The sequence below is a fragment of the Mobula hypostoma genome, chromosome 14 (genome assembly GCF_963921235.1).
Source record: "Mobula hypostoma chromosome 14, sMobHyp1.1, whole genome shotgun sequence".
Classification (NCBI taxonomy): Eukaryota; Metazoa; Chordata; class Chondrichthyes; order Myliobatiformes; family Myliobatidae; genus Mobula; species Mobula hypostoma.
In genome coordinates this window covers 76182262-76204965 of record NC_086110.1, presented here as the reverse complement: position 1 = coordinate 76204965, position 22704 = coordinate 76182262, and the positions used below count along the sequence as shown (strand labels likewise).

The following is a 22704-nucleotide window of genomic DNA, read 5'->3' as shown; positions in this document are numbered from 1 at the left end:
AATGGAATTGATGGCTTGTGGCAAAGTTTGCGGATGATACGAAGATAAGTGGAGGGGTTGGTAGTTAAGGAAGCAATGTGATTGCAGCAGGACTTAGACAAGTTGGAAGACTGGGCAAAAAAGTGGCAGATGGAATACAGTGTTGGGAAATGTATGATAATGCATTTTGGTAAAGGGAACGATAGTGCGGACTATTATCTAAATGGGGAGAAGGTTCAAACGTCAAAGGTGCAGAGTGACTTTGGAGTCCTCATGCAAGGCTCCCAGAAGGTTAATTACAGGTTGAGTCTGTGGTAAAGAAAGCAAATGCAATGTTGGCATTTACTTCAAGGGAAATAGAATATAAAAGCATGGAGATAATGCTGAACACAAACGAGAAAAGCAGCAGATGCTGGAAATCCTAACAACACACACAAAATGCTGGAGGAACTCAGCAGGCCAAGCAGCATCAATGGAAAGAAGTACAGTCAATGTTTTGGGCCGAGACGCTTCAGTGGGACTGAGGAGTAATTTAAAAGATGGGGGAGGGGAGAGAGAAACACAAGGTGATAGGTGAATCCTGAAGGGTGAAGGATGAAATAAAGAGCTGGGAAGTTGACTGGTGAAAGAGATACAGGGCTAGAGAAGTCTAATAGGAGAGGACAGAAGGCCTCTCCTAGAAAGAAAAGGCAAAGGAGCACCAGAGGGAGGCAACGGGCAGCCAAGGAGATAAAGTGAGAGAGGGAAAAGGGGATGAGGAATGGTGAAGGGGGTGGGTGGGGTGCGGGTGGCATTATTGGAAGTTTGAGAAATCAGTGTTCATGCCATCAGGTTGGATGCTACTGAGATGGAATATAAGGTGTTGTTTCTCCAAACTGAGTGTGGCCTCATCACAACAAAACAAGAGGCCATGGATTGATATATGGAATGGGAAATGTAATTACAATGGGTGGCCACTGGGATGTCCTGCTTCTTCTGGCAGAGCTCCCAGCGGCCACCCATTGTAATTACACTTCCCATTCCCAATCCCATTCCGATATGTCAATCCATTTATTCATCATATTTGTTTAAGGGATGTAAACGTCATTGGCAGTGCCAGTATTTATTTTCCAAGGCACACAAAATGCTGGAGGAACTCAGTATCTATGGAGGGAAATAAACAGTCAACATTTTGTGCCGAGACTCTTCTTCAGGACTGGAAAGGAAGGGGGCAGAATTGGAAGGTGGGAGGGTTAATTGTAAAAGATGGCAGGTTTTAACCAGGTGAGGGGGAAGGTGCGTGGGTGAGGGAGGTGGAGATGAAGTGAGAAGCTTGGAGGTGTCAACTGGAGAAGGAGGAATCTGATAGTCATGGAGCAATGCAGCACAGGAAGAGGCCCTTTCGCTCATCTAATCCATGGGAGATCATTTAAATTGCCTACACCCATCAACCGGCACTGGGATCGTACCCTCCATACCCCTACTATCCACGTATCTATTCAAATTTCAAAGAGAAGGGGTGAGAGGGAAACTAGAATGGGCAATGGATAAAAAGAGAAGGGGTACGGAGGGAGGAATTACCAGAGGCTGGAGACATTAATGTTCATGCTATTAGGTTGGAGGGTACCCAGCCCACCATCTTATTCTGGCCCTTCCCCTCTTTCCACCACCTTATTCTGGTATCTATCTCCTTCCTTTCCAGTCCTGATGAAGAGTTTTGGTCCAAAACATTGTTTCTATTGATGCTGGGTTCCTCCTGCAGTCTGTGTGTGTTACTCTGGATTTCCAGCATGTGCAGAACATCTTATTTAACATAGAACATTACAGCACAGTACAGACCCGTTGGCCCACAACGTTGTGTTGGCCTTTTAACCCTTCCACATAGCCCTCCATGGTTTCTATCATCCATGTACCTTACTGAGAGTCTCTTAAGTGTCCCATATATGTCTGCCTTCACTGTCCATCCTTGTTTGCCCTCAGTACTGATGGGTCAGCAGTCACATACAAGTCAGAGTGGATAAGTTGGCAGATTTCCTTGAAGGAGATTCATGGACTGTGCAGGTTTTGACAACAATTTGGTAGTTCCATGGTTACTGTTACTGAGACTAACTTTTCTATTTAAATTCTACATTTATTTAATGACTGGAATTTAAATTTTAACAGCCACCGTGTTGGAATTCAAAATTATTTCTCTGGATCAGTGGTCTAGACCTTTGGTAGCTGGTCTAGTAAATTAACCACTCTTGCATTGCTGCCTTCCAAAGGCAACTGGAGGTGACTATTATCACTGATTCTGGATGCAATAAGAAATATTTTGCACATCCAGTGGTGTCTGTGAGAAAGACATCGAATTCTGATGGAAGCTCAACCAGCCTGAAGCTTTACTCTGTTTCTCCTCGGATGCTGCCTGACCTCCTGTGTATTTTCAACATTCCCTGCTTTTATTTCATATTTGCAGCATCTGCAATTTGTTAGTTTTTAAGGTATGCTTATCTTGTCCATGCTGACTGTAAATGAAAAATGGTCAGTGCAGATTAGAGCAAAGAATTAAAATGAAAACAGTTTCTGTATTCTTAACTGACATGGATTCCAGCTGAACACATCTCATTTGCTTGGAAGATACTCAGAGTTCACTGTATCAAGACTCCTCATTCCAAAGACATGAGGGTTAGGGTTAGCAAGTTGTGGGCATGCTATATTGGCGCCAGAAGCATGATGATAGTTACTGGCTGCCCCAGCACATCTTTGAACTGTGTTGGTCCATAATGCAAACTGTGCGTATCTTTACATGTTTGGATGTACTTGTGACAAATGATGCTAACCTTTAAAATAATGATCATAGGAATTAAATAATTCCTATTTATTCATTCAGTCATTTATCTTATCATCTATTCTAGAGAGATGGCACGGAACAGGCCCTTCTGGCCCAATGAGCTGAGCTGACCAGTAACCCACCTATTTACCCTAACCTAGTCCCAGGACAATTTGCAATGACCAATTAACCTACCATCTGGGACATCTTTGGCCTGTGGGAGAAAACCGGAACATCCGGAAGAAGCCCATGCGGTGATGGTCAGAGAGCACAAACTCCAACGCCCTAGTGTCGCGTTAACTGCTACATTACTATGACACTCAAACCTCTAGGAAGGTATTTATCTCCAGACGAGTTTGCACAGCAAGTTCTGGATTTGCCAGCTTGAGATTTGATGGCCTTGACTATTGCCCTGAGGTCAGTTTTACCTGCTCACTTGACTTACGATCATATTCCCTGCATTTATCACTTTTAAGTAGTGGGCTCTGGGGCTAAAGAGCAAAGGGTTGTGAATTGCCAAGAGAGAACACAATTTAACGTGGAGGTACTGTCATAGGTGATCTTGTTTCCAACTTGGACTTACGTTTTTATTTTCGCAGCCCAGACTATAATGTGGAATTCTTCAGGAAGTTTACGCTTGTGATGAATGCTCTGGATAACAGAGGTAAGCAGTTCTGGGCCTTGGGCTTGTCTTGTTCTCAGCCTAAATGATGGATGCAAAGGAGACTCAAAAAAAATACTGACTACTCTGTAAAAAGTTTCACTTTCCTAAGTGTGATCTGCTCATACAAATACTTGAATGATAAAAATATTACACTCACCTGAGCTACGGGAGGAGGCCTTTTAACCTAAACAGGATATTGTTTTAATTTGCTTGGACCACAAGACAAAGAGATTCAGGCCATTGAGTCTGCTCTGCCATTCCATCATGGCTGATTTATTATCTCTCGATCCCATTTTCCTGCTTTCTCCTCATAACCTTTGAGACACTGACTAATGAAGAATCTTATCAACCTCCATTTTTAATATACCCAATGACCAGGCCTCTCAGCTGTCTGTGGCAATGAATTCCACAGATTCACATCCCTCTGGCAAAGAAATTCCTCCACACCTCTGCTCTGAGTGGATGTCCCTCTATTCTGAGGATGTGTTTTCTGGTCCTAGACTTCCCCAATATAGGAAACATCCTCTCTATTTGATAGCTTTCAATGATATCCTAGTGAGTACAAAGCCAGAGGCATCAATCCCTCCTCATATATTAACCCTTTCATTCCTGGAATATTCTCTGGACCCTCCATAACTGATCTGTACTTCATTCCATTTATTGGCCATTGATCTACATTCTTTGAGAGCAGCAATATAATAATCTGTTTTTTAACAGTTTCCCTACCACTGATAAGCACCTGGAACATAAATAGTTCCCTGTTTCCCCTCCTTCCTTCTTTCCTGAGCACTAAGGATTGCCTCAAGGGGAAGTTCTACTAATGGAAAAATTTCTCTCCATACCTAATCTATCCAGTATAACATGGGAGGGAAGTGTTAGATTGATCATGGAGTAGGTTCAGAGATTGGCACAACTTTGTGGACCGAAGGTCCTGTATGTTAATACATTTCAGGGAAAATCAGTGAGGTAATGGGATTACCCTGTGAGCTAGAATGGATGTGATGAGCTAGGTGACAGCTTCCCATGTCAGAAAGAAAAGCAGTTCCTTTCCCCAAGCAGTAAGGGAGATCAACAGCTCCACTCCTCCACACCCCCAACCACCATTACTTTATCATTTCCTGTCAGTCACCTTGTGTACAGACACTCCTGTGTCTAACATCACTTTGGGGACATGCAATCAATCTATGTATATAAACTATGTATTGATATTTATTGTTTTATTTATTATTGTGTTCTTTATCTTACTGTTTTTCTTATTTTGTTTTCCTTTACACTTGTGTACTGGAAAATGACACTAAACAATCTTGAATCTTGAAGCAGCAGTTTTTGCTTCAGAGCTGAGTTTGCAGATCCCTAATGTTGTTGTTCTCCTTCAGCTGCCCGTAACCACGTGAATAGAATGTGTTTGGCTGCTGACATTCCTCTTATAGAGAGCGGGACTGCAGGATACCTCGGTCAGGTCACTGTCATCAAAAAGGTGTGGAATGTCTTTTAAATATTGTGGTAATCGGTGTTTAAGTCCAAAACTTTCTACCCTTGACTGCTTTTTTTTTTGTCTCATTGGGATCTGAGTGGCAGCTTTTTGTCCCAGTGGGAGTTCTCACTTGAATATTTGAAGATAGAGGTTGCCACGCATTGATGTACACCATCCTGGCCATTTTCACTGGGTGGTTATCAATTGTTGGGGTTGTTTCCTCACCCCTGTGAGGGCTGGTAGCACTTAATGTAATTTAATTTAGAGATACAGCACGGTAACAGGCTCTTCGGCCCAGTGAGCTTGTACCACCCAGTTACACATACGTGACCAATTAACCTAGTACCCTGTACATCTTTGGAATGAGGGAGGTAAAGGAGAATGTGGAAGAAATCCACACAGTCACGTGGAGAAAGTACAAACTCCTTACAGGCCATGATGGGAATTGAACCCCAGTCACTGGCGCAGTAACGCGATGTGCTACCAAGCCACCCTTATTGAAGGATGGTTCAGGTTAAGGTCAGCAAAACAGCACGGCATTTGCTGCTTGTAAGTGGTTGAGGTTGACGCTGAGTATTCTTAAAGTCCCAAATTGGGATAAAACTCTACCTTGACCTCAAGCTTGAGCAGTTACCAAAATAAAAACTTTACATTTCAATATTCAAAAAGTTCAAAGTAATGTATGTCACCATATACAACACTGAGATTCATTTTCATGCGGACTTTTACAGTAAATACAAAGAAACACAATAGAGTCAATGGAAGATTGCACACTGGAAGACAGACAAACCAATGTGCAAAATACAACAAACTGTGCAAATGCAAAAACAGAAAAAATAATAAATAAATAAACAATAAATATTGAGAACATGAAAAGAAGGGTCCTTAAAAGTGAGTCCATAGATTATGGGAACAGTTCACTGATGGGGTAAATAAAGTTGTCCCCTCTGGTTCAAGATTCTTGATGGTTGAGGGGTGATGATTATTCCTGAACCTGGTAATGCGAGTCCTGAGGCTCCTGTACCACCTTCCTGATGGCAGCAGTGAGAAGAGAGAAGAGAGCATGACATGATGGGGGTCCTTGATGATGGATGCTGCTTTCCTGTTCCATGTAGATGTGCTTAATGGTGTGGAGGGCTTTACCCGTGATGAAACCAATCAATATACTCTCCACCACACATCTATAGAAATTTGTCAAGGTTTTAGATGACACACCAAATCTTTGCAAACCTCTACGAAAGTAGAGTTGTTTTTAAATTAACTTAAAGGACTTGTAACACAAGACAACTCGCAGTTAATACTCTAGTTTCTAAGGATCTCATAACCATTTCTTCTCTGTGCTGTTGCTTTTCATGTTATCATTCACTAGTTTCTCCCCAGTTCAGTGAAAGTCTGGAATCTGGCATGTGTCTGCAGAAATTAAATTGTTGTTGTGAATTGCCTCTCTGCAGGGAATGACGGAATGCTATGAGTGCCAGCCAAAACCAACGCAGAAAACATTCCCTGGGTGCACAATCCGAAACACTCCGTCAGAGCCCATCCACTGTATCGTGTGGGCAAAGTACCTGTTCAAGTAAGGATTGTGATCGCGATTAGTGTGAAGTTAATCTGATGCTGCTGTACTGTGCTTGTTTAAAACACATTAGGGGGCAGGATCCCGTGCTCTGTGAGGGAGGGAATGGCTGGTGCTCTGTCTGTCTGCCTGCCTCTCTCCCTCTCTCTCTCTCTCTCTCTCTCTCTGTCTCTCATCTATATAGAGATGCAGCACAGTAACAGGCACTTCTGACCCAGCAGTCTGGCCACCCAATCATACCCCATGTGACCAGTTAACACGCTAACCCATGCATCTTTGGAATATGGGAGGAAACCAAAGCACCCAGAGGAAACCCACATGGTCACGGGGAGAACGTATAAACTCCTTACAGATAATGGTGTGAATTGAATCCAGGTCTCCGGCGCAGTAGTAGCGTTATGCTAACTGCGATGTTACCATGTTCCCAATTTAAACAAGGCAGCTTGGGAATGGAATTTTGAACCCACATTCAAACCATTTGTGTGCTGGTAGCCTGGTAGATTAGCAATCACTTGCCCCCCCCCCCCACCCCCGGGAAACTGACTTCAGCATATTTGCAAGTTGTGGCGAGGCACTTTACAGTGTAACTGTGAAGCGTGGTGAGTTGGTGTCAAAATACCTTGAATTCACTCATCCCTTCAGGAAGGGGAACCTGCTATTCTTGTCCAGTGCCCCCATTGTGTGTGATTCTTGTTTCCGAGCAACCAGAGCTGTGAATTATTCCATGACCTGTGGCCAGTCATTCCCACTTCCTGCAACCCATCCGTAAAAGAAAGGAATTGCAAGTGGGGGTATAGCTTAAAAAATTGTATACAGCCAATGGATTCCTGCTTCTGAGAGGAGTTTGAACAAGATCCTATGTGATAAATGCATTTGACCCACTAAGATGCAAACACTTAACCCATCTGTTAGTCATAGAGTCACAGAACACTACCACACAGAAACAGGCCCTTTGGCCTGTCTAGTCTCATCAACCTGCACTTGGACTATAGCCCTTCATGCCCTCTCCATGTACCTCTCCAACTCGCTGTTCTGAGCTAATCAAACTCCCAACCAACTGTTCTCACTACTTGCTTCTGGTATTTAATATCTTGTAAATGTTCTGGCTGTCTCATCTGGGGGAAAGGATGTGGCCCTTTGGGGTTTGTCGAGTGGGTTTGAATAATCAGAGCACCACAGAGAGTGGGAGGAACTCAGTGGGACAGACGGTATCTGCGGAAGGATATGGACAGTTAACATGTTGGGTTGAGGCCCTTCATCTGGACTGGATAGGAAGAAGGAGGAGGAGAGTCATAGCCAATACAAAAGGGTGGGGAAGCAGTGGAGCCAAAGCCCTGTCGAAAAGAGGAGGAAAGTTTCTGCAGGGAAGGCATTCCTTGAGGAGACTTTGCTGTGGAGTGGCACCATGAAGACTGGCAAGAGTCTTCAGATACTGGAGATCTGCTTCCGGTTCCAGCATCCCATCTGCAGCCTCCTCTGTCTCCATCTGACCAATCAGAGTGCGCCTTTGAAGGCAGGTGACCAGAATGTCAATGCTTTTGTTTCCTCAGCCAATTATTTGGAGAGGAAGATGCGGACCAGGAGGTGTCACCTGACACAGCGGACCCAGAGGCTGCCTGTAAGTAAAGATGAAGAGTAGCTTTATTTGCAACATGTACATTAAAACATGGAAACATAGACTCTGAGAATGTGCTGGGGTGGCCCATGTTTGCACTGGTGGAGACACTTTTACTGTAATCGCCGTAAGCATGAACAAAGGGATGTTAGCCTTGCCAGCAACAAGTCCTGAGGTAAACTCCAGATTTTTCGAACATCTTAAATTATTAGTCAGGGTAATGAGTTCCAGAGCAGTGAGGTAATGTTGCAGCTCTCTGAATTTCTGGTTAGACCACACTTGGAGTATTGTGTTCAGTTCTGGTCTGAGCCTGCCTGGGATAGAGAGCATATTTTATGAGGAAAGGCTGAGTTTGCTAAGGCTTTCTCTTCGGAGTAAAGAAGGGTGAGAGGTGAATTGATAGAGGTGTACTAGGTGATGTGAGGCATTGATCGAGTGGCCAACCAGACTTTTTTCCCAGGACAACAAAGCTGATACGAGAGGGCATGATTTTAAGGTGATTTGAGGAAAGTATAGACTATATTACATTATTTATCACGTGTACATAAAAACTTGTGATGAACTATGTTGTTTGCATTAACAACCTCCACAATCTGAGGATTTGCTGGGGACAGCCTGCAAGTGTCGCCACACATTCCAGCAAATGCTGACAATATTCAGCAAAACAACATACAAGAAGCAACAACAGCAAAACAAACCCTTTTCCTTCCCACCCCATCCACAAACACAGATGGGCTTCCAACCTCAGGACAGGCTATCTCCATTTTTCAGTAACGCACAGACGTGTGTGTGTGTGTGTGTGTGTGTGTGTGTGTAGTGTAGTGTAGTGGTGGGAGAGGCAGCTACATTAGAGCCATTTAACAGACTCCTAGATAGGCATGTGGATGAAAGTAAAATGGAGGGCTATGCAGAAGGGTAGGGTTAGTGTAGGTTAAAGGGGCTCCACACATGTGCCTCCCAGGGCTGTGTGCTGAGCCCATTCCTGTATATTCTGCTCACACATGACTGCATGGCCAAACACCCGAATAATCACTTTGTAAAGTTCACCAGTGACACAATGGTGGTGGAGCTCATTGCCAACAATGATGGGGCGGCCTACAGCAGTGGTCCCCAACCACCAGGCCGCGAGGAAACGATATGAGTTGGCGATATGAGTCAGCTGGACCTTTCCTCATTCCCTGTCACACCCACTGTTGAACTTGAACGCACGTGAGGTTGTTACACACGCATCATCCATGTCAGCGCGGGAAGGCGATCAACTGCTTGAGCTTGCAAATGACGGTGGGCTGAAAAGTATGTTTGACATAACATCTCTGCCGGCATTCTGGATCGAAGTCGAGGCTAAATATCCTGAGATAGCCGGGAAAGCACTGAAAACGTTGCTTCCCTTTCCAACGTATCTCTGTGAAGCGGGGTTTTCTGCAATGAATGCAACGAAAACTAAATTGCGGAAGAGACTGGACATAAGGAACCCCCTTCAAGTATCGCTGTCTCCCATCACCCCTCGATGGGACCGTCTTGTTGCAGGGAAATAAGCCCAGGGCTCCCACTGATTCAGCGATATTGGTGTGTTGCAATGATTTTATATGTTCATAGGAGGAAAATATGCGCTGTGTTTGATATTAAATTCAGTAGATAAGCCCTTTTAGAAACAAAATTGAGTGTATTAGCCACTTATAAGTAACATATAGTTGATTTATCACCTGTATTCCAGACGTGATTAACATCTCCCCCCCGCCCCCCAGGGTTGCCAGCTGTCCTGTGCTAGCTGGGACATCCCGTATACCGTATATTGGGCTAAATTGGTTTGTCCCATATGGGACTGTCCTTGTCCTGTCTTTCCCCCGCTAAGGTAGAGTGTTCCTATGAAACCTTTCGTGCCGAAATGGCGTAAAACAAAGGAGCAATTACCATTAATTTATATGGGAAAAATTTTTGAGCGTTCCCAGACCCAAAAAATAACCTACCAAATAACACATAAAACCTAAAATAACACTAACATATAGTAAAAGCAGGAATGATATGATAAATACACAGCCTATATAAAGTAGAAATAATGTATGTACAGTGTAGTTTCACTGAAGGGAATTGCGAAAACCGATTTGTAGGAAAAAATCGGCACGTGCACGCAAGCCCAAGTCATGTATGTGCATGTCACGCATATGCACACAGGTGTCCACGCAAGGCTTCATGGTCATGGTAGTCTTTCTCAGGGTAAACACAAGTGTCTCATATTTGACTGCTACTCTTGTCCCTTATTTGAGAGTGAGAAAATTGGCAACCCTACTTGAACCCTACAGCGAGACAGTTGGCACCCCCCTTCCCCCCCGGTCCGCAAGAAAATTGTCAATGTCTAAAACTGGTCCGCGGTGCCAAAAAGATTGGGGACCCCTGGCCTACAGAGAGGAGGTGTCAGAGCTCAAGACCAGGTGCCAGGCAAATAACCTCTTACTTAATGTCAACAAGATAGATGAAATGGTTATCGACTCCAGGAGAACTCACCACTCACCCCCGCCCCCCACCCCTGTTACAGCAGTGGCAACTGCGTACAGTTTCAAACTGCTGGGAGTGTACAACATGCACAACGTCTCGTAGTCCAAGAACGCATTCTACAGCGTCAGGAAAGCCCACCAACGCCTCTACTTTCTGAGAGCTGGACTATGCACAAAAATACTCACATCATTCTACAGAGGCCCACTAAAGAACATCCTGGCAAGCTGTATCGCTGTATGGTATGAAAACTGCACTGTAACAGATAGAAAGGTTCTACAATGGATAGTCAAAACTGCCCAATGCATCACCAATACCGGCTGATCCGCTATCAAGAACATCTGTACACAAAGCTGCTGGAAAAGAGCCAGTAACATCAGAAGGATCCCAGCTACCCTGTTCACGGATTGTTTGCCCCACTCCCATCAGGGAGGAGGCTACGTAGCATTCATGTCAGGACCACCAGACTCAAAAACAGTTACTTTCCCCAAGCAGTAAGGCTGATCAACACCTCCACCTACTAACCCACCCCTCCACACCCCCAACCACCACTACTTTATCATTTCCTGTCAGTCACCTTATGTACAGACACTCCTGTGCCTAGTATCACTTTATAGACATACAATCAATCTGTGTATATAAGCTATCTAATGTATTTATTGTGTTTGTGGAGTTTTTTGAGCTGATTAGATCTGGGTTAACAATTATTTTGTTCTCCTTTATACTTGTGTACAGGAAATGACTTTAAACAATCTTGAAATGTCAGCACAGTATTGTGGGCCGGAGGACAAGTAATGTTCTATGTTGTGAGTGTGTTTGCATCTGTTGACAGGGGAGTTGTCGGATGCAGCAGCAAGGGCAGGAGCTTCCAGTGAGGATGGAGATATCAAACGTGTTTCAACAAAGGACTGGGCCAGGTCAACTGGCTACGATCCTGTCAAAATATTTAACAAGGTATAGTCATTGAGAGTTCTGGGTTTGTCCCCTGTTTAGTACTGAAGTATTAGTGGACTCTTTTGCCCAGGTTTAAATGGTGGCTTGCAATCATCTTTCAACAACTAAAGATTGAAGATCTATTGTGGCCACATTTCCGCACTACATTGTGTGACTAACACAGCTAGTGATTGCCTCTCATTTGCCTCATCAAGTTGAAGTTTAATTGTCATGAATACAGCCAAATGAAACAGCATTCCTCTAGGGCCAAGGTGAAAAACACAGTACTGTACTAACAGCACATAGCACATGTGGTCACAATAGCAGAAAAACAGACAGTCACAAAAAGAAGCCCAGGTCGCCAAGTGGCATGCCCTGTAGATTAATGTAGATGGTATGCTGTCCTGGTCCAGCTTGTTCTTCCCCTGAGCAAATACTGGAGGGCAGCAGTGAAAGGAGGGGCCAATATGGATTCCAGTGCACACAGCAGACCTTTGCTCTCCCCCTCACTTCCTCCGCCGTCTCCTCCCTTGGGCAACTGCAGTAGGTGACACCACGGCACAACTGATGGCCTACTCTATGCCATATTGAAGCAATGCAACTCCCCCACCATCAGTCTCCCCAGTGAACCTATATTACCAATATTCAGCATGGGTGGCACTTTGCCTAGACCACTCTCAGCTGTGCCTTTGTTATATCCTAATGCTTTTGTGATCCAAAGGTCCTTCAGAAGTCAAGACTAAGGCATAAAGCTTATTGCCAAGCAATTTTATTACTTGTTATAAGACAAATGTAATTCTCTCACCAGGCTCGTTACAAGTTTGGTTTGACAGCTGCCTCTGCTAACAACCTTGTGACTCAGTGGTGAGAAAGCCACCTTTCATAAACAATTATGTCTAGGGTTAGTATGATTTGGGGTTCAAGCAAACAGGAAAGTTGGGATGTTCTGATTAACAGAATGTTGATTGAGCGAATGCTATGTTAAATACTGCCCATACACAATTATTGGCCAACAAGAAGTAACAGATCGTACACCACATAAAATTTTAAAAGAAAGTATATTTATTAATTTCATCTTTATCAAATAGTTATTAGGAGAAAGAAAAGAAAAAAACATTACAGTTAAACCAGTCCAAATGTGCACATGACCATTGGAGCTCGTCTCTTCCAAAAGCTGGGTATAACCATTGCTCTATATACTGAATTCTCATCACCAATCAATGGTAGAGCTTCCCATCTTGGACTCCTTCATCTCACGAAGCACTCCTTGCAATCGCGTCTTCCCATCAGATTGAATCCCATGGGCGTCTTTCCCAATCTTTACCACATCTCCTGCCAAAAGACCATGAACTAGACTACTGTCCTTCAGAAAACTCTCCTCCACAGCGCTCTAGAACCTTCTGTCACATCCCACAATCCTGACTGGTTGACTCACATTACAAAGTTAGACAACATGGGTCCTTATCTTAGCTGAAGTCAAACACATTTTCCAGCACAGCAAACTGTTTTAACAGAAAACTGATAATGTAAACTACCTCACAGCATAGCAGTGGAAATCTTCACCAGAGCATTATACAAAGAAAGATAGAGGAGCTGAGAGAACAAAGAAAATATCAGAAAAGGCGGCCATGGTCTTCTCACACTTACTAGACTAACTAGTTAAGCCCATCACCCCTACTGAGGCATAGATTGCCGACAGCAGCTCACCATCATCCTCGGTCCTAGACCAGTTTTTCAATTTGCCTCCAGGTGTGGCCTATCTTCTTGGTGTCAGCTTCATGGTTGCATTGTCAGGAGTTCCTTGGTTGGGCTGTCTTCCACTTTCCCTGAGGACTCCACCTTAGTGCTTGCCTGGTTATGTTGGTACTGGGCTTACGCAGAGTGTGTCCTTTACTTTAATTGTTCGTCCACTGCCAGCTGTTGTGTCCTCTGCCGTCGATATTGCTGATTACTTCTGGCTGGCAGATCCAGAGAATTTTTCTCAGACAGCTATTAATGAACGTCTGCCTACTCAGACTAGAAATAACACAAATTTCAGTGATATCAGTTGATCTATAAAATAGTCAGGTTCCTTAAGGTTACCGTAGCTGGGGGAGGTAGTGAGAATAAGGTCCCACTACCTATTAAATGCTCCCAATGGTGTGCACCTCAAGTAGTCTCTGACAACCACGCCCAGCTCCTGGCCTACACGTGTGGCTTAGCTACTAAGTTGGCAGCTCTTCTAGGAGAAGAAAAGCTCTGATCTTAAACCTCTGTTGCCTTGAGCTATGGGGAAGGATTAGATTAAAGTCTGTCACGAGCCTTGTGGGCCATTAGGCCGGTGCTTATGCTGGTTTCCGTGGCGTGAAGCAACTGAGAGTAAGAGACTCTTTCCCCCGCCCCCAGATAGGACACCAGTCTGTTGCTAGATTAACACCCAGCATTTTTGCCTTTACCCATTCTCAGCTGGGTAGACTGGAGCATTGTGTAGTTAAGTGTCTTGCTTAAGGACACACGCTGCCTCGGCCGAGGCTCGAACCCACGACCTTCAGATCGCTAGTCCAGTGCCCTAACTACTTGGCCACGCGCCACACATGGGGAAGGCTTCGGGAATAAACCCCAAGGAAATATCTGGAGTTGGGGGACCTAAAGCAGTCCTATTGAGCTCTACGCTGACTGGCAACTCGTGCTAACTGCCGGTACCAAACTGTATCGGTCTGTGCCATTCCTTTGGATTCATCAGCTGTGTGGAGAGGGGGGAACCTGCTGCAGGGGCAACAGCTTGCTTTCCACGTCACATTAGCATAGCTTGTGTATACACTGACAGCTAGGTCACACTGGTTTGATCCCAACCAATGGAGGCCTCACACTGAAACATACATTGAAATACATTGTTTGCGTTAATAACCAACACAACCCAAAGGTGTGCTCGGGGCACCCCACAAGTGTCGCCACACGTTGAGAGCATGCTGTGCTGGCGCTATAATATTCAGCTGAACAACAGCAAAACAAGCCCTTTTCCTCCCTCCCACCTCACCCTCACCCTCACACAGACCTCTGACCCCAGCACGTTCCGCTCCACACCTCCAGTACACTTGCAGACTCAAATTAAAAAGGAAACAATTAGCATAGCACCCGATTACAGTGCCTTACTGTCAGGTCAAAGAATCTATCCACAGATAGATCAGGATTTGTAGCTCGTGATTTTCTTTGCCTTCTATGTTGAAGGAAGGGTTAGTCATTCAGTAAAGTGGGAAGTTGTTAGTCATAATAATAGTTTGCGCATCAACTATATTCACCGTATACATTCCAGTGATCAGGAATTTACTGTGGTGTGTGGGTGAGGATGCACCATGCAACAAAAATAGCAATATTCAATAGTTCAAATTTACCAAATGAAACAATATTCCTCCAGACCATGGTGCACCCGGAATGCATATCACACACAGCACACAAAACAAAATATTCAAAATGCATGTAGTGCTGTGCCCTAGTGATGAGACGTCGGTGGTGGCGGGGTATTCGTTGACTCACAGCCTGAGGGAAGAAGCTCCTGCACATCCTTCGTGGTGGTTATGGGTCAAAGAAGTTGTGGGATGGATAATAGGGATCCTCAACAATACTTTGGGCCTTCATCTACAACGCTGCTGCTAAATGTCACAAGACCCCGATGATCCTCTCACCGGTTTTTACTGCCTTCTGTCAGATCTTGCGGTCCGAAGCCTTGCAGCTTCTGTACCACACAATGATGCAGCCAGGCAGGACGCTCAAAGGTGTTCCTGTAGAAAGTTGTTAGAAGGGGGGTGGGGAGCCTTGCATACCTCAATCTCCTCAGAAAGTGTAGATGCTGCTGTGCCTTCTTGACTAGTGAGGTGTTAGATTGCCTGTTAAGAGCACACCAAGGAACATTGTGCTCTTCACTCTGTCCATAGCAATGGAGAGTGGTTGATCTGTGCAGTTCTGTAGTTAGAGAACTGATATAGAATAAAATGTGCATAAACACACAAGTATATTTACAACGAAAGTAATACAATCAACTCAATCAGGTGATTTTTGAGTGTGTAAAATCCTTACTACCTGATTCTTTCTCAGCTTTTCCGAGATGATATAAAATACCTGCTCACAATGGACCAACTGTGGCGCAAAAGGAAAGCTCCTGTCCCGTTGGACTGGGCTGCTGTCGAAAGAATTGGTAAGTTTGCAATCAAATAGAAGTGCTGGTCTTTTTCCTTTTCTTCCAACCTCAAACGCATTGACATGTCTTAACACAAAAGTCTGTGTGCACTTAATACCTTGGAATATCGTCCCTTCGTGGTCACTCCACCAGCGTAGTCTGGAGAAATTCCACATGCTGCACTTATTTCACACACAGTAACCAGTTATCCCACCCTTGTCTGCCTTCCTTGGATAAGGTAAGATAGATGAGCTTGATTTGTCCCGTGTACGTCGAAACATACAGTGAAATGTGTCATTTTGCTTCAGCAACCTACGCAGTATGGGGATGTGCTGGGCGAGGCCCACAGGTATCACCGAGCTTCTGGTGCTGGACCGCAGGCCCACACCTTACTAGCCCTAACCCGTAGTCTGGAATGTGGGAGGAGACCGGAGCACCCAGGGAAACAGAGGGAGAATGTACAAACTCCTTACAGACAACGGCGGGAATTGCTGGCACTGTAAAGTGTTGTTACACTAACCACTAAGTTACCCTGATGCTCATGCTGCCATTCTGCCATCTGCAGAGGAGTTTGTCAAGTCAACTGAATAATCTTCCAGCACAGTCATCTGCTGACATTGTTTATGAAATTGAGAGACATAGATACCCACTTTCCCAAGGTATTGAATACTAGAGGCAAGAGGCAAGATACTAGCTTTAAGGCAAGAGAGGCAAGATTTTTTTTCTCCCACACAGTAGTAAGTGTTTGGAACACACTACCAGGGAAAATAGTGAAACAGACACAATTACGATAATTAAGGGGCATTTAAACTCTTAATAAAACTCTAATTGCAACTTTATAAAACTCGAGCTGGGCATACATCTGGTGTATTGCACATAGTTCTGGTTGCCCTATTATAGGAAGGATATTGAGGCTTTGGAGACAGTGCAGAAAAGGTTTACTAGGATGCTGCCTGGATTAGAGGGCATGTGCTATAACGAGAGGTTAGACAAACTTGGGTTTTCTCTAGAGTGGCAGAGACTGAGAGGAGATCTGATGGAAGTTTATGAGATTATAAGAAGCAGAGGTAGAGTAGGTAGACAGTATCTTTTTCCTAGGATTGAAATGTCTAATACCAGAGGGCATGCATTAAGGTGAGGGGGTAATTTCAAAGGGGATGTGAGGGGAACTTTTTTTTATTGAGAGTGGTAGATGCCTGGAATGTGCTGCCTGGGGTGGTGGTAGAGGCAGAAATGTTAGCGACGTTTAGGTAGGCATATGAATGTGAGGAAAGTGGAAGGATATGGACATTGTGTGGGCAGAAGAGATTAGTCAGCCATTTGATTACTAATTTAATTAGCTTGGCACAGCATTGTGGGCCAAAAGGCTGTGCTGTAGTGTTGTATGTTCTAGAAAGAACATGAGCCTGTGGGGAATGTAGAGATATGGGGTATCAGATATGTAAGCAGATAGGTTTCGTTTAATTTAGCCTAATAGTGATCACAAACAGTGTGGGCTGAAAGGCCTGTTGTGCTGTATGAGATAACTGCATAACATTTAACCATTACTTTTGACGTTCCCCTCCCCTTTGGCACCCGCAGTGAAGATGAGTGAGAGAGGGTTCAGAGTAGGTTTATGAGAGTTCTTCTGAAAATGAAAGAGTTAAAATACAAGGAGCGTTTGATGGCTCTAGGCCTGTACTTGTTGCAGTTTTGAAGAATTGTGGGTGGAGAGGGAATACAGGACTGAAGGTGTTGTATTTGAATGCACGCAGTACAGTTGCAGATTGGCAGCTATGCCTAATTCAGTAGGCATCACTGAATTATGGCTGAAAGAAGATTATAGTTGGGAGCTTAATGTCCAAGGATGCACATTGTATCGAATAGACAGGCAGGAAGGCAGAGAGATGGCATTGGTCTGTTGGTAAAAAAAATCATTAGAAAGAGGTAACATAGGGTTGGAAGGTGTTGAATCATTGTAGATAGAGCTAAGGAACTGCAAGGGTAAAAAGACCCTGGCGGGAGTTGTATACACACTCCAAACAGTAGTAAGGAAGTGGTCTACAAATTATAATGGGAGATAGAAAATGCACACCAAAAGGGCAACTTTAGAGTCATCATGGTGGACTTCAGTATTCAGGTAGATTGGGAAAATTAGGTTGGTGCTGGATTCCAGGAGAGAGAATTTCTAGAGTGCCTATGAGATGGCGCTATTTATTTAGAGCAGCTTGCAGTTGAACCCACTAGAGGATCAGCTGTTCTGGATTGGGTGTTGTGCAATGAACCAGAATTGATTTAGAGAGCTTAAGGTAAAAGAACCTTTCATCTTGGGGCAAGTGATCATATTATGATCGAAATCACCCTGAAATTTGAAAAGGAGAGTCAGATGTATCAGTATTACAGTGGAGTGAAGAGAATTACAGAGGCATGAAAGGAGTTGGCCAGAATTGATTGGGAAAAGAACGCTGGCAGGGATGATGGCAAAGCAGCAATGGCTGGAATTTCTGGAAGCAATTCGGAAGGCTTTATACATCCCAATGAGAAAGAAGTATTCTAAGGAAAGATGACACAACTGTGGTGAACAAGAAAAGTCAAAGCCAACATTAAAGCCAAAGAGAGGGCATATATTAGAGTGAAAATTAGTGAGCAGTTAGAGGATTGGGAAGCTTTTAAAAACCAAAAGAAGGCAACTGAAAAAGTCATTAAGAAGGTACAGATAGAATATGAAAGTAAGCCGGCCAATAACATTAAAGAAGGTACCCAAAGTGTAAAAGAGTGGTGAGAGTGGATATCGGACCGCTGGAAAACTATGCTGGAGAGGTAGTAATGGGGGATAAAGAAATGGCAGATGAACTGAATTTTGCATCAGTCTTCACTGGAAGACACTAGCAGTATGGTGGAAGTTCCAGGTGTCAGGGTAATGAACTGTGTGAATTTACCATAACTAAAGAGAAGGTTCCTGGGAAACTGAAAGGTCTGAAGGTGGTTAAGCCACCTGGACCACAGACTCAACATGCAAATTAGCCTTTAGGGAATCTTGCACAAGGACTCCAAGCCCCTTTGCTTCTCAGTTTTTTGTATTGTTTCTCCATTTAGAAAATAGTCAACCCTTTAATTTCTTCTACTAAAGTGCAGTACTATGCACTTCCCAATTCTGTGTTCCATCTAGTATTTCTTTGCCCATTCTCCTAATCTCTGTAAGACCTTCCATAGCCTCTCTGCTTCTTCAAATGACCTGTACCTCCAGCTGTCTTCATATTGTCTGCAAACTTTGCAACAATGCCATCAATTCCATTATCCAGATCATTGACATGTAACGTAAGAAGAATTGGTCCCAACACAAAACCCTTGTGGAACACCTCTAGTCACTGGCAGCCAGCCAGAAAAGGCTCCCTTTATTCCCACTCTTTGCCTCCTGCCGATCAGCCACTGCTTTATCCGTGCTGGAATCTTTCCTGTAGTACCAAGGGCTCACAGCTTAAGCAGCCTCATGTATGGCCTTGTCAAAGGCCTTCTGAAAATCCAAGTACACAACATCAACTGATTCTCCTTTGTCTATCCTGCTTGTTATTTCTTCAAAGAATTCCAATGGATTTGTCAGGCAAGATTTTCCCTTGAGGAAACCACGCTGACTGGCCTATTTTATCATGTGCCTCCATGTACCCTGAGACCTCACCTTTAATATTGACTCCGGTATCTTCCAAACCACTGAGGTCAGGCTAACTGGCCTATAGTTTCCTTCTGTCTTTCTCTCTTCTTAAAGAGTAAAGTGACATTTGCAATTTTCCAGTCTTCCAGACCCATTCCTAAATCTAGTGATTCTTGAAAGATCATTTCTAATGCCTTCATGATCTCTTCAGCCACCTCTTTCAGAACTCTGGGGTGTACATCATTTGGTCCAGGTGACTTATCTATCTTCAGACCTTTCAGTTTCCCAAGAAATTTCTCTCTAATTATGATAACTTCACACACTTCGTGCCCCCCGACACCCTGAACTTGCACCATACTGCTAATGTCTTTCATAGTGAAGTCTGTTGCAAAATACTTATTCAGTTCATCTGCTCTTTCATTGTCTCCCATTACTACCTCTCCAGCATCGTTTTTCAGCTGTCTGATATCCACTCTGTCCTGTCTTTTACACTTTATGTATCCTTCAGATAATCAGAGTGCTGGAAAACGATGCTGGAGAGGTAGTAATGAAATAGCAATAAATGCTGGCTTAGTTGGTGACACCCACATCCTGTAAATGAATAAATAAACAGGAATTTTTGGTATCCTCTTTAATATTAATGGCTAGCTTACTTTCATATCCCATCTTTACCTTCTTAATGACTTCTTTAATTCCCTTCTGTTGATTTTTAAAAGCTTCCCAATCCTCTAAATTCTCACAAGGCAGGAGATTGGGGCTGAGAGAAAAATTGAGTCAGCCATGATAAAATAGGCCACAATGGCCTAATTCTGCTTCTATGTCTGTGGTGTTATCTCATTGAAACCTATTAAATATTGAAAGGCCTAAATAGAGTGGATGTAGGGATGATGTCTCCTATAGTGGGGGTGTCTTGGATCAGAGGGTGCACCCATAAGAATAGAGGGGCATCCCTTAGTAACTAAATGGGCTGAATAGACAATTCTGCTCCTCTGTCATATGGGAGGGAAGACAGAAATGGTGGCTTCATCTTTAAATAAAATGCCATTCTGTTAAACACTGAATGACAAGTAGTGGCATGGTGGTCTTGTAACAAATACTGGCCCAGAAATGCATGCTTTTTACATCAGACCAACAGGGTGGATTGCTTTTCAAAGGTCCTGACTCTTCAGTCATTTTTTTATCAAAAGAGAATGCATTCCTGTATATTCTATACTTAACATTAGATCTGCTATCAGCTAGACCAGGCGTTGGCTTACCTGTAGTTTAACAAAGGATTATTGAAATAGATTGGACTGACATGCAGTGCATCTAGGCCGTGATCTGTTTGTCAGATGCTGCTCCACCTGTAGATGGCGATGTCATACCGCTTTCTTTGTGGATTTTGTAGTAAGCATGGAAGCTGAATGAAGTGGGATCCTGGATGTGTATCTCCAATCCACTGGCATGGGTACACCAAACCGAGGCACGCCCACCTGCCGTTCAAGTGTTTCTCTACGGAGTAAAGTCCTTGCTTCCTACCCAGCCACATAATTGCCTGTGTGAGGGCATTTTCATTGTGCAAACAGACTCATAAATATAAAAATTAGCTTTATTTGTCACATGTACATTGAAAACATCGAAACATACACTAAATGTGTCAACGACCAACACATTCTGTTGATGTGCTGGGGGCAGCCTGCAAGTGTTGCCATACTAACCCTAACCTGGTTGTCTTTGGACTGTGGGAGGAAACCCACACTGTCATGGGGAGAAGTAAAGTAGAAGCTGCTTACACACAGCGGCAGGAATTGAACCCCAACTGGTGATCATTGACTGAATAGTGTTGCCCTAACCGCTACGCTACCATACCATACTGACCAATTAACTGGCTGAATTACTGAAATCGTATCGATCAATTCTCCTGTGTTTTTCACTTATTGACCTGTACAGGTACTTTTCCTCTCCCATGCGGCCATGGTAAACATTTTGTTTGTGTCATTTAGAGACCGGCTTATCGCTGCAGCAAACGGGCACCTCTCAGGCTGGTTTGAAGGATCAGCAGGTCCTTGGTGTGAGGAGCTACGCACACTTGTTTGCACAGAGTGTTGATCACCTCAAAGCCCGTCTGGCTGAGAAGGGGGATGGAGGAGAGCTGGTCTGGGACAAGGTCAGAATAAGTGCCTGTAATATTTCTATTCTGAATCTGGGACTTTACTTTGACACCCTCTGGAATTGGGTCATGTTTCTCTTTTCGGAACCAGGTTTAAATTTCCCTAGTTAGAACAGAACAGAGTGGACAGCATGGGTACAAGCCCTATGGCCCACAATGTTGTGTCAACCGACTCCAAGATCATTCTAAGCCATCCCTCCCACATAATCCTTCATTTTTCCATCATCCATGTGCCCATTTGGCTTTTTTATCATGTTGCTGGGCCAAGTGGTCTGTGCAGTGCTGTGCTGTTCTATGTCCTTTATGTATTTTCCCTGGCCTTCATAAGGACCTGATGCCGGGAAGTTTTACGTAGCCTTCTGGCCCTATGTTCGGTAAGCTCAATGGTTTGGATTCCCATCCTCCCCACAAATGAGCTGCTGAAAAGAGATCTTCAACCTTTTTTAAAGATGAAGTTTATTTATCATATGCACATCGAAATGTACAGTGAAATACATTGTTTGCATCAAGGACCAACACAGTCCAAGGTTGTGCTGGGGACAGCCCGCAAATTTCTCCGTATTTACAGCACCAACAAAGCATGCCGACAATTTACCGACCCTTACTAACCTGCACATCTTTGGAATGTGGGAGGAAATCAGAGCACCAAGGGGAAACCTGTGTGATTGGGGAAAGAATGTATAGACTCCTTACAGACAGCAGCAGGAATTGAACCAGTCACTGCTGCTGTAAAGCATCACATGAGCTGCTGTGCTACTGAGCTCCCCCTCTGTCAGCGGTGTAGTCACTGAATAAGCCAAATGGGCCTCTCTACTAGTGACCTGTTGCTACTTCAGACTGAACTGGGCAGCCACCAGACATGGAGATGTGATAAGTGGGGGAATGCGGCCGCACAAGCTGTCTAGAGCAGAGATCAAAGGCTGGAGGACGGAATGGAGATGGTGGAGCGGTACAGAGGTAGGCTAACAAGGTGTATAATTAAACACCAAGATCCTTAAATGCTTAAATGCAGATTGGAAAAATTGTCCTAATCTCTCACGGTATTATGTTGAAGTTTTGTAAGACATTGGTGAGGACTAATTTGGAATATTGTGAGCAGTTTAAGTCACCGACCAGCAGGAAAGATGTGAGTAGGATTGAAAGAGTGCAGAGAGAATTTACAAGGATGTCACTGGGATTTGGGGTCCTGAGTTATAGAGAAAGATTGAATAGGTTCGGACTTTATTTCCCGGAGAGTGGGAAATGAGGGGAGATT

At 44.0% G+C, this 22704-nt stretch overlaps 1 protein-coding gene across 2 annotated transcripts in view; it reads left to right on the top strand.

Annotated features, from left to right (window-relative positions):
* uba2 (ubiquitin-like modifier activating enzyme 2) overlaps positions 1 to 22704 on the top strand; it is a 51212-nt gene that overhangs the window by 15299 nt on the left and 13209 nt on the right. For both annotated transcript variants that reach the window (XM_063067257.1, XM_063067258.1), the window contains 7 exons: positions 3370 to 3434; positions 4811 to 4911; positions 6360 to 6481; positions 8032 to 8099; positions 11419 to 11540; positions 15591 to 15690; positions 21283 to 21446. In XM_063067257.1, coding sequence (XP_062923327.1) covers positions 3370 to 3434; positions 4811 to 4911; positions 6360 to 6481; positions 8032 to 8099; positions 11419 to 11540; positions 15591 to 15690; positions 21283 to 21446 — 742 coding nt within the window. The remainder of the gene's footprint in view (positions 1 to 3369; positions 3435 to 4810; positions 4912 to 6359; positions 6482 to 8031; positions 8100 to 11418; positions 11541 to 15590; positions 15691 to 21282; positions 21447 to 22704) is intronic.